Source organism: Myxocyprinus asiaticus, chromosome 22, assembly GCF_019703515.2.
Source record: "Myxocyprinus asiaticus isolate MX2 ecotype Aquarium Trade chromosome 22, UBuf_Myxa_2, whole genome shotgun sequence".
NCBI lineage: Eukaryota > Metazoa > Chordata > Actinopteri > Cypriniformes > Catostomidae > Myxocyprinus > Myxocyprinus asiaticus.
This window is the reverse complement of record NC_059365.1, coordinates 4877501-4890161: the sequence shown is the minus strand read 5'-3', so window position 1 is coordinate 4890161 and position 12661 is coordinate 4877501. Positions and strand designations below refer to the sequence as shown.

The window sequence follows — 12661 nt, the reverse complement described above, 5'->3', positions numbered from 1 at the left end:
CTTCCTGGAATCCACACACAACTCACCACGCACCCCTCCGAGAGCGAGAACCACATTATAGCGACCACGAGGAGGTTAACCCAGTGTGACTCTACCCACCCTAGCAACCGGGCCAATTGGTTGCTTAGGAAGCCTGACTGGAGTCACTCAGCATGCCCTAAGTGCAATTCTTGAAAAATTAATAAGTTCTCAAATAATTTCTTAAGAACATCTTAATTTTTTTCTTAAGAATAAAAAGACAGGCTTTGACATTATCTGATCAGCCTGCTAATGGAGTTGCCTTGTCTAATAGCCTACAACATATTAAATACTTCAACACTAGTAAATCGTAACAATAAATCGTAATTTATCTTTTAGCTTTTAAAAAAAAAAATACCAAGCACATCACGATCATTGTTTTGAATGTAAAGTGCGTGAGATGTGTTAATGACATTAAAGGTCATAGGAGAATTTACTTGCCGCTAACCATTTGATAACTTTTAATTTGATGTGGCGGAAAAGAAAAGAAACAAAAACTTTAGTAGACAAGAGGAAATTACTGCAAGGAAAAGTTCTCCTTGGGAAGCTTGATAATAATATCACGTCGGAAATTAAGAGGCGGGTAAATGGGAAAGGGTGGCGGAGACTGTCTCTGCTGTGCCCAACTCCGAAAGGGATGTGGATGTGGGTGAAAAAGAAAGTCTCAGCTTTCTGTTATTATTATTTTGTTTCTATGAACTCTAAAGATCGCGGAGAGAGAGCGCTAAATGCAGCGCATCTGTTTGAATTAGCATGATTGGTCACCACATTAAGAAGCTTCAAAACAACATATATTGTTTGAATTTGGTGATAAAATTTACATGGTTTGAAAGCTGAAAATAAAAATGTCATTATCACAAAACAGTCAGAAACGTGTTTTGGTCTAAAATCACATTTCTACATAAACAACCCATTGCGACTCCAGACTCAACATGAAAAACCCAGTAAATTCATTAAACATCTTACCTTTTAGAATTTAAGACAACTGTGAGTTTATCCTAACTTTATGGTGTTCAGAACATTCTTAAGAAAAAAAAAAAGAACTTTCTTAAGCAGCTTTTTTGGGAATACAAAATGTTCTTAACTTTTATTCTTAAGGTAGAAATTAAGAAGAAAATGGTAGTTAAGAAGAATTTTCTTAAGAACGTTTCATGTAGTGGGGCCTGGGTAGCTCAGTGGTAAAAGACGCTGGCTACCACCCCTGGAGTTCGCTAGTTCGAATCCCAGGGCGTGCTGAGTGACTCCAGCCAGGTCTCCTAAGCAACAAAATTGGCCCGGTTGCTACGGAGGGTAGAGACACATGGGTTAACCTCCTTGTGGTCGCTATAATGCGGTTAGTTCTCGGTGGGGCGTGTGGTGAGTTGAGCGTGGATGCCGCGGTGGATGGCGTGAAGCCTCCACATGCGCTATGTCTCTGTGGCAAAGCGCTCAACAAGCCACGTGATAAGATGCGCGGGTTGACGGTCTCCGATGCGGAGGCAACTGAAATTCATCCTCCGCCACCCGGATTCAGGCGAATCACTACGTGACCACGAGGACTTAGAGCGCATTGGGAATTCCAAATTGGGTGAAAAAGGAGAAAAAGAACATTTCATGTATCCGGCCCCATATCATTAATATTGCAGATTCGCGCTTTACAACATCAGGAAAATCAGACCATTCCTGTCTGAATATGCTACACAGCTCCTGGTCCAAGCTCTGGTCATTTCAAGACTGGACTACTGCAATGCAATGCAATGCAGCAGCGCGTCTGGTCTTCAATCAGTCAAAAAGGGGTCATGTCACCCCACTCTTGATTTCACTCCACTGTCTACCTGTAGCTGCCCGCATCATATTCAAGGCTTTGACTCTGGCTTTCAGGACAGCCAATGGAACTGCACCCTTTTACTTCAATTCACTTCTTCAGGTCTATGCTCCAACTCGCTCTCTGCGGTCTATGAATGAGCGACGCCTGGTGGTCCCATCACAAAGAGGCTCAAAGTCTATTTCACAATCGTTCACTTTCCCTGCTCCTCTGTGGTGGAATGAACTTCCAACCTCCACGCTATCTGCTGTTACGATCTGTTCCGCGAGCACTTAACCAATTCACACTAATTGCACTTACTATTGCACCTAACCTGCACTTAATGTACAAAAAAAATACAATCCTTGTCTGTCTTTTTCTTCTGTGCTAGCATCTTTATTACTCCAGCCACTGTGAGAACTTGGCAGTCCTATATTGCAGATGTTTTTAAACTTTGTATGACAAATTGCTTGCTGTATGTCTCATTTGTAAGTCACTTTGGATAAAAGCATCTGCTAAATGTAAATGTAATATGAATGTAAACAAAACAAAATAAATATGCAGTATAAAATATGTAATTTAAAAAAAATCATATTTATTGATGAATACATGGAATTTGTAAATAAAAAAAAAAAAAAGCTAAAATGTAATCACATTGGTTATTGTTTAGCATGTTGTTTGGCTCATTTTCTAATCATATCTCTTTTTCACTCCTTAACTCTGGTACTCTTCATAAACTGTCACTGTCATCCACATCCAATCAGAGCCTAACTGTAGCTGTTTATCTCCTCACCCCTCTTTGTCACATTGTAGAGCTAATTAATTGTGGCACACTTCTATTTCCAAACCATACAGCGCTCTGTGCCGCTGTTTTCTCTCCTGTCATTGTCTCAAATATTTGAGCCTGTGAAAGGATTATCATTTGCTTTTCTTAGCTGATGATGTTGAGAAATGCAGTAGTAGCTTTGTGACATATGGATACATGATTAAAGCATCAATAATACACGCTCATGTGGCAAAGATTGTGTTACATGCTCTGTGTCACATCTCAGAGGCCTTTAACTGGTTATAAAAAGACAGATATTTGCAAAAAACTTTTTTATTCCTTGAGTTACCATGTAAACGTCATGGTATGTGAATATGATAATCATTGGTATACACTAGCAGTCAAAATTATTTTTTATATTGCGATAATAAAAACCTTTTGATCTAAAGGCTTATTCTTAAATGCTTGAAATTAGTTTTGTAGAAAAATATCAATTGTGCCTATATGAATTTCTGTACGAGACTAAAAGTAAACATTTATTTTAAATGGATGATTTGGAGCAGATACTGAAAGAAAAGCTGTCAACAAGTGTCCAGCGTACATAAGAACTCCTTAAATAGGCCTATTGTTTTAAAAAGCATTTCAGGATGCACCTCAAGAAGTTGCTTGAAAGAATGAATAGAGCTGGTATCTACACAAAGGGTGGCGACTTTAAAATGATAAAACATTTTCTGTACTTCCATTTGTGTTACTGCATATTTTAGATGACATCACTATTATTCTAAAATGTGTACAAATGGTCATGAATGAAGAATGGGTAAGTGTGTCAACTTTAGACTGGTAGTTTATCAAAGTATGATTGTATTACCATCTGATACCATCTTGAATTATGGTGCTATGGCACCGCCACATAACTTTTATGTAAGGGGCCTTATGGTCAGACAAAGTCCCTTTTAAGGCAAGTCAGTCCACTCTGGGACCATGTATGGAACGCTCCCAGGCAGCTGTTTTGTATGGGTGCAAGCGGCATTAAAAATACAGCTCCTATCTACTTAAATGGGGAAAGACCGAAATCTCTGAAACGGTTGGTCAAGATTACAATCAAAGAACATATTTAAAATCATTGACAAAAATTGAATCATAAATTGTGCTTATTTAGCTCAGATCACGCCAAAAATCATAATTTTTAAGAGTGGTCCAGCTAATGCGCATTTCCAAGTTGACTGACAGGCGATGTCTATACCTAAAAAGGTGATTGGCTCTTTTACTTGTAAGGCAGGACCTCTATTTCTACATTTCTATTTCTTCCGATTTCTTCCATTTCATTTTAATACCAGTGCTCTGTCTCTGGATTAAATAATCTCTGGTTCAGTTCAATTCAAGTCAATTATACAATATCAATCAAACTTGTGGAATGTGTATCTTTCTTTGCACTTCTTGTTTTCAAACAGGTCCTTTTGTGTTCCAGTCATTCAAGATCTCTGTTTGTTTCTCTTTCAGTATTTCAACAATGAGAGGTATGAGGCCGAGCGGTATGATGGTTTTCTGAAGGTGTATGAATCGTCGTCTCTGAAGACTACCACTACTCTGGCCATGCTGAACTTTGGTCAGAGCGCCATCTTCAGCGTCGGCCTCACCGCTATTATGGTGCTCGCAAGCAAAGGCATAATGGCAGGTGAAAATCAGTTACATCTTCATTTCTAATTAGCCTTATCATACTATTATTTTTTCCCTTTAAAAATGGCTTTCATGCCAAACAGAATTCTGTTATTTTAATCTCCTGAGACCCGAACGTGACTGCTGTGTGCATTTTCCATTTCCTTTTTGATTTGTAATTAGTAGATTTGCATTGATTTGCATTGTTTTTTTTTTTTCTCTGCAGGAACGATGACAGTGGGAGATTTAGTTATGGTGAATGGGCTGCTGTTTCAGCTCTCTATGCCGCTCAACTTCCTGGGCACCGTGTACAGAGAGACCAGACAGGCCCTCATTGACATGAACACACTCTTCACACTTCTTAGTGTGGACACTAAGATTAAGGTCTGTTAGACTTTCACTGCAGCCTGTTTTTTTGCATTACTAGGCTTACTTTTGTAGAATAAAATAGAGCATTATGGTAAGGCTGAAGTGTGTAATTTCTGCACCATTAGCATCACCGAATGAAAGCGCAAAAATAAAGGGGCTGGCTGGTTGAGACACTTAAACCACAGAGCTGCAGTGTTTACAGTTTACGAGAAAATCAAATCAAATGTTAAAATGGCTAACTTACAGTACTAGAAGTTACTGATTATAGTCTCTGCATATTAAACTGGGAGAAAAGTATTTTATTATTGAAAAATGACATTGGCTTTAAGATGAAAAGAAATGCTCTGTAAATGCATTCATATTATTTTCTTTTTAAAATGCACGAGCTTCCTCTTTTTCTTTTTGGATTTGAATAGTACAAATGGAAGCATTAAAGCATGTAATTTGTCGTAGTATTTGTTTTAATTCCAAAAAGATTGAGTATTTCCTGTCTTTCATAGTGTCAGTCAGGGAGGGGATGAAATGCATTGGAAGTTGATGAATCTCATTCTTGGTTTGGCTAATTTTGTATGCAGCCTGTAATTAACGTGAATAAAATCTGTCCGATTGTTCGCAGCGATCAGTAATGCTTTTCACCGTGGCACTCTGCATGACAGCACTGCCCATCAAGCCATTATTGCAAGACCCTAATTTAATTTCTCAAATAATGTGTCTGGGTGCAGAATTGGTGTAAACGTACAGAGTGCCATTGTTTTACTGAAGCAATTACAATCTGTTATTGTTGAAACATGTTTGAGAAAAGAAAAAGTTGATTTTCTCTGCTCTGTGGCCTTGTGCAAGAACAATTCTTGGGAAATCAGCATGGATGAGAGTTTTCAATTGTGTAATTTCATGTAAAAAAAAAAAAAAAAAAGCCATTCATAGGTTGATTTACTAGAACAGCTCTGTTTATTTATGCATCCCAACCAGCCCGAAACCTTGGCTCAACCAATGGTGTGAGTTTGGGAAGGGACTATCTGTTTGTTTGACCAATGAAAGATAAAGAAGTGTTCAGAAAACAAGTTTGACAACATCATTAGTCTTAGTCTTGCAATTTTGTTTGGTGATGATAGTGGTGCAGAAATTACACAATTTTACACAAAATTACACTTTTTTTTCCCCCCACTAATAAATCTGTTGTTTTTATCTTTGTGTCTTTAAGGAGAAAGACATGGCCCCTTCATTGCTTGTTAGACCCCAGGAAGCCACCATCAGGTTTGAAGATGTGTATTTTGAGTATTTGGAGGGACAAAAGGTGCTTAACGGGGTTTCATTTGAAGTCCCTGCTGGGAAAAAGGTGGCTATTGTTGGTGGCAGTGGATCTGGGTAAGAGCTCATTGAAAGTTAGATTTGTTAAGTTTGTGTTGTATCACAGAACTTATGATTTTGGTATTTAAAATACCATGAATAGTGTACACATTGGAGTCCCATTACTTTTAAAGCAATTAAGGCACAAATAGCATTTTCTTTGGAATGAAAGTGACTATCAATTATAAAATGCATGACATAGCATGAAAAGTAGCTAGTTTTAAATGCATCAAATGTGTTAAAATGGTGATTTTAGCCTGTGCCACATCAGAAGTCTCGACATTCTGATTTGTAACCAATAACTAAAATCAGTATGTTAAATGCAGTAATGTAATTTTTTCTGTTTAATTGATATTCAATTAATTGTACTTTATTACTTGTGTGAATTGTAATCACACATTAGTATTTATATAATGCAATCAGACATGACCCATATTGTAGTAACAGGTTTGCAAAAATTTGAAACCTCACGTGAAATAAATGTAATGACAATCGACATTGCACTGCCCATTTGTTTAAAAAGTCTCACCCTAATGCCATCCCAGATGTGTATGACTTTCTTTCTTCTGCAGAACACAGATGAAGGTTTTTAAAAGAATATCTCAGCTCTGAAGGTCCATACAATGCAAGTGAATGCTGACCAGACCTTTGAAGCTCCAAAAATCACATAAAGGCAGCATTACCCATAAGTGGTTTAATCCAGGTCTTCAGAAGTGATATGATAGGTGTGGGTGAGAAACAGATCTGTGAAATTATCACATCGCTTCTTAAGACATTGATTTAACCACTGGAGTCATATGGATTACTTTTATGCTGCTTTTATCTGATTTTTGGACCTTCAAATTTCTGGCCACCATTCACTTGCACTGTATGGACCTACAGAGCTGAGATATTCTTCTAAAAATCTTCCTTTGTGTTCTGCAAAAGAAAGAAATCAAACACATCTGGGATGGCATGAGGGTGAGTAAATGATGAGAGAACTTTCATTTTTGGATGAACTATCCTTTTAATGTGTTTCTAGGAAGAGCACAATTGTCAGATTGCTCTTTCGTTTCTACGAGCCACAGCAAGGCAACATCTACATCGCTGGCCAGAACATTCGTGATGTTGGTTTGGAGAGTTTGAGGAAAGCTTTGGGTGTCGTACCACAGGTGAGAGTTTGATCTTAACTCTAATTCTTTTTTGACCTTTCTGCTTGTACTTCTCTGAGCAAAATGTAAACTGTGTATTGCAGCAGTTCTCTTGTTTACCAGTAGTGTTTACATTGGTATTGCGATTAACAATTCATTTTCACCTGGCGGATGCTAAAATGGATAGACTTGCATTAGAGGAGGTACCCGAGTCATATATGGAAACTCAAATATCATAAACACTTTGGGTGGCTCTTTTGACTTGGGCCGGAAAGCAACCACTCAGAACATCCTAACATTGTAGTATTGGCTGGTGTACAGGCAAGCACCACTAACATTTTCTTCAGAATATGTACAAATGTATTTTTATTATTATTTCTTAATACATCTCTCTGTTGTTAACCAGCAGTGAGGTACCATGGGAACAGTGGTCACAGTTAATTTAAGGCTATACAAAAATACAATTCATGACACCTTGTGATAATAAAGCATGCAAGTTTAAAAAGCATTTTGCGAGAAATTAAATGGATAATTGACTTAATTTCAGGATGCTGTGCTTTTCCACAATACCATATTTTACAATCTGCAATATGGCAACATCAATGCCACAGCGGAGGAAGTGTACCAAGTGGCCAGACTTGCTGGAATCCATGATGCCATTCTGAAAATGCCTCATGGGTATGAAACACAGGTTGGAGAACGAGGTCTGAAGCTCTCAGGTACTATACCATCCACTGTTTCACTCTTAGTACTGAACAGGAAATAATGGAAAACCTCGAAATATCAAGAAATTTTACAATTGTGGTTTCCTGGCCTGGGAAGTCTTGGAATTAAATAAAATTCTGCAAGGCATTGAAATGTCATTGTAAATGTCAATAGAGAGACTACATTTTTCTTTGTGGCAGCAAGAGTTATTAGCTAATAACTTTACCTCCTCCTGAAAGCTGAATCGTCCACTGGGACACATTCAGAGTTTTATGGTCTTATTGTAGAGCCGCCAACCAAATTAGGAGGGTCAGTACATTCAAATATTTGGTTAAATTTTAGTTCCATTACGTTCAATAAATGAATAGACTTTGCATTAAAAAGGAAAAATCCTGCACACTATCATAGCTTGCAAAAACAATCAGTATTATAACAACATTTCGGTATTGTGACCTTGTCACCAGGCATTTAAAAATCAAGAATGCAATGCTAACAAATGTTAAATATGTCATGACCAATCAGAGAAGTTATTGCCAGTAATGTGGCCAATAACAGTAGGCTAGACAATAGCCGCTTTTCCACCATCAGGACGAACGGATCTCATCCACCATCTCGTTGCCGAACCGGTACATTTGGCATGGTGCGGTTTCTTTTTCCACTGTGGTGCTTGAATGTATTTAACGAATATGTCAGTTGGTGACGGCGTGCGAGGTAAACATGGAGGATGATTGCATATTCTGCCTTTTCCTCTGGTTTTTACTCTACTAAAGCACAGCAAAGACATGTCCCATGTCATAAAAAGGTAAACAGAGTAAAAGGCGAAAGGTTTACCATCATTTGCTGAGGGGTTTTGCATGCCACCGGACACAATGTTGGTGATGTTTTAAATTTTTTGGCAAATGTTTACATGTATGCAGTTGCTCGAGACTCAACGACATTCAACTACTCAATGACTACTTCAAATAAGATTGATGAACTACAGAGAACAAAATGCTGTCGCTAGCATTCGAAGACAGAGATGCTGTCTGCGGCTGAAAAGCACAGTAATGTGTACTTATATGGCTAAAAAAAGAGGTCTGCGCGTTCCCGAAGGAGGCTGATGAATTTATCGTACACAACGGTATTACTTACTGTTCCTTTAAGCTGTCTGCAGATCTTCATTTCTTCAACAAACAGAGGAATTTTCATAATGCCACAGACACAGTGTTTACAGTTTAAGAAAATCGATCTATGAATGGCTTACTTAGTTTTCCCTGCATGGGAAAAATATTTTAACACCAAAAAAGTTACTTATTTTAGCTTTAAACCATCATAATAAAATCATGAAGATACAACGAACATGCACTTTTCTTTTAATTACAGTTTATTAATTGTATTTTCCAGAAATAGTCACACCTGACTAGAAGTCGAACTGGGTCAAAATCGCGTTGTTTAGAGAAAAAAAATAAAAAATAAGTCACATCTTTGTATAAGCTGCACTGACAGAGATTGCATGGAGCAGGCACTAGGACCCGGGAGAAGCCGCCCGACTTCCCTTCAGATGCTCAAATGTCAAACACGCTCCGTAAAGGCAAAATATTCTGAATTGGCAACTTTAAAACGCTTCTATTGTGACTGATCATGTATATAAGTCGCTTCGGACTATAAGTCGCAGGACCTTTCAGATGGTGAAAAAAATGCGACTTAGATTCCGGAAAATATGGTACCTAAAAACAAATGAATTACCTTGCCGTTAGCAAATTGACGAGCCATTCCACCAGAACAGTTGAGCACTGTTAGCTGACCATGCAGAGAAATCCATGCCGAGAACGGTTTGTAATCATGCCGTGCCAAAACCGTGCTCAAGTGGAAATGCTACTGGAACTGCTCATAACCGTTCGGCCCAGTGGTGGAAAAGCAGCTAATGGCATTCCAAAAAAATATCAGGCCAGAATTGGCAGACCCCTAAAATGTGATGACGCCTCCTAGTGGAATTTATTTCTATTTTAAATAAAGGCCGATATAAACACAAAGAAAATATTAAATTCGAATAGGATAAACAGGATAAATAAAAGAGAAAGCACCAGAAAATGCAAACCAAGATGAGATTACATAAAAATAATATGTGATTCCTGTCCCTTTAAGAACTGTATGTCCGTCAATAAAACAACAGCTGCACAAGGTTGCACGCTGCGCAGCCTATGAGAAAACGAAGTTTGAAAAATTGAAAAAAAAAAAAGAAAGAAAAAGTTTTGTTATTTTAATATAATTTATTACAAACAATTCATCTTGTGTCATCTTGGAAGTTCTGCTCTAGAAGAATAGATTTATTTCTTTTATGGTGGGTACTGATGTGCCGAATGTTTTTCTCGTGACAGGTGGAGAGAAGCAGCGTGTGGCCATTGCACGGGCGATCCTAAAGAATCCTCCCATTTTGCTTTATGACGAGGCCACGTCTTCACTGGACTCCATCACCGAGGAAGTGAGAGCCTTAGTCTCGTGTTGCCAGACTTTTGACTATTGGCTTTAAATGTGGTCCACTTTGTATCTTATTCTGACCAAGAATAGTCCACTTGGACAGGAAGAGATTGTCTGACTGACGTGTAACATGACCAACCATAGATCTTGTTTTTATGCTGAAACCTTGTTTACCTAAACACAATGATACCCGTGACTTTTAATACAGAGAAAACAGGAAATTAGTGGAAAATATGTTTCGCCTTTGTAATCAGAATCTCTGTCCATTCAAATGTATTAAGTACTGATTATTTCACAGACATTAACATAAAGAAAGCAGCATATATATGGTTTTACTCGTGGATATCTAGTTTAATTGCTAAATCAAAGATTTGATGCCACTAACCCAACAAACTTTGGCAAATCCGTTTATTAGTTCTTCCTCAAATGTGATAACCGTATCAACAGTTCCTTGTAAACATGACTTCCAGGAGCTTTCCAGGTGCACCTTGACTCATAGAAGTCAGCCAAGCAGATTAAAGCTTACCAGATCGAAAAAGTTATGACATATTTGGTTCAGCTGCTGGTTTTTATGTTCATATTATCTCAGCACATTTCAAATGCAGTGTAAGTCTTTTTATTTTCTTGTGGACGGGGCTTTATACCTACAGTCAAGGAAATATTCGCTGTGTTGGCTTTCATCAGTGTTTTAATGTCATATATTGTGTCAGAAGGTCTTCATATAAATCCTTTCAATCATATCAGTGCTTGTTATTGCAGGGGAACGTTGCTGTTTTGAGTTCTTAATGAAACATCTGAAAAACAGGAGACTCATTCACAGAATAAGGATAAAAAGGAGACAGCACTTCAAACACGACATGATGTTATGCTTATTTTCTTTCTAGAATATTCTGAGTTCCATGAAGCAGATGGTGAAGGACAGAACATCTGTCTTTATCGCTCACCGGCTGTCCACCATCGTGGATGCAGATGAGATTATTGTACTAAATCAGGTAAGCTCGAACTGAAAGTGTGTGACAGGTGGTGAAACATCCACAAATCACATTTAAGAACCTTATGCAAAATTCTCATCTTTTCTTAAAGGGACAGTTCATCCAAAAATGAAAAATGTGCACTTGTGCGTCTTCTGTTGACGCGTGTCTTCCATTCCAATACATTTTGTTAGGGTCAGGGCTGATACAATTCGATCGTTTGCTTCAGTTGTTCTTGGGGGAGCATAGGCACAACATTTGCATGAATGTTTTGACATTAGTTGCAAGAATTTCCGTGTGATTAACACAATACAAACCATTCTTCGTGTCGTTGTGCTTCTACGATTGCAGTATAATATGGAAACAGTTGGTGTGCTCAGTGTAGTTTCTGATTTGTATGGAGTTCACACTGCAGATGAAAGCATTTGTATATCGTTTGAACTTCTCGTCCATTTCTTTTTTTATTCCAATGTGAAGAAGACTGTGTTCTCGTTGCTGTCACTGTCCATGTGGCCTTGTACATTGTTTAGCTGATGGGAGGTAGGTCTATTGGTGAAAAGGACCTTGTGAAACATTGGCCGAAGCTTTATGAGTTGCCCTTGAAATGGGTGTGGATGAGCTGTGTCAATGACGTACACCATTGTACCTCTTAAATATCTTTGGATCAGTATCAGTGCATTTAGGGGAAAAGATGATTCCCACTGTTGAAAATGATATATCATAGGTGAACTGTGTTCTGTTTGCAGCATTTTGCTCATAATTTAAATTGTAGCAATACCTTTTTTTCCCAGTGTCAAAAATGACTCGTTCAATGATCCGTTCTAAAGGATTCATTCTAAACTCCTCCTGTCAGAGAGCCTACTCTGCTCTGATTGGTCAGATGTCCCTGTCTGTTGTGATTGGTCTACCGCTTACAGCGCGGGTCAGAAAGGAAACGCCCACTACCATATCCGAGTTTCAGCTCCTTCTGAAAAAATGTCTGTTTTACCTTACCAATTTGAGCCCGAGTCCTATAGTGATACATTGGAAGATCAACCCGAACCACCATCGCAAGCACGATGAGAACAGGACGATTCTCAGTGGTAAGTTTATATGTAGTTTGACAATAACGTGAGTTAGCCGGTTAGCAGAGGCTAACAGGCTAACAGCGTGCACTGGCTGTACATGTAAACAGACCAGAGGTGGGTTTTTTGTTACCAAATTATGTAGGTTAGAACAGGAAGTAAGTCTGGAATTACTAACGACTCGTTTCAGGTGTTCAGAATCGGTTCTTTCTTTTGGGAGTCAGTAACTCCATTTGTCCACTTTGATTTTTGAAACTTTGCAGACTTTTTTACATTCACAAACAGCTATATAACACACTACATGAAAGGTAATATTTGAAAAACCATAATAGGTGCTCTTTAAGAAATTGTTAGGATTTTTTTATTACAAAAGTATATTATATTACAAAAACATT

General features: G+C 38.1%; 1 protein-coding gene across 2 annotated transcripts in view; it reads left to right on the top strand.

Annotated features, from left to right (window-relative positions):
* LOC127412795 (iron-sulfur clusters transporter ABCB7, mitochondrial-like) overlaps positions 1-12661 on the top strand; it is a 48599-nt gene that overhangs the window by 28100 nt on the left and 7838 nt on the right. For both annotated transcript variants that reach the window (XM_051649439.1, XM_051649440.1), the window contains exons 9-15: positions 4068-4242; positions 4450-4607; positions 5794-5957; positions 6961-7090; positions 7617-7788; positions 10132-10235; positions 11116-11223. In XM_051649439.1, coding sequence (XP_051505399.1) covers positions 4068-4242; positions 4450-4607; positions 5794-5957; positions 6961-7090; positions 7617-7788; positions 10132-10235; positions 11116-11223 — 1011 coding nt within the window. The remainder of the gene's footprint in view (positions 1-4067; positions 4243-4449; positions 4608-5793; positions 5958-6960; positions 7091-7616; positions 7789-10131; positions 10236-11115; positions 11224-12661) is intronic.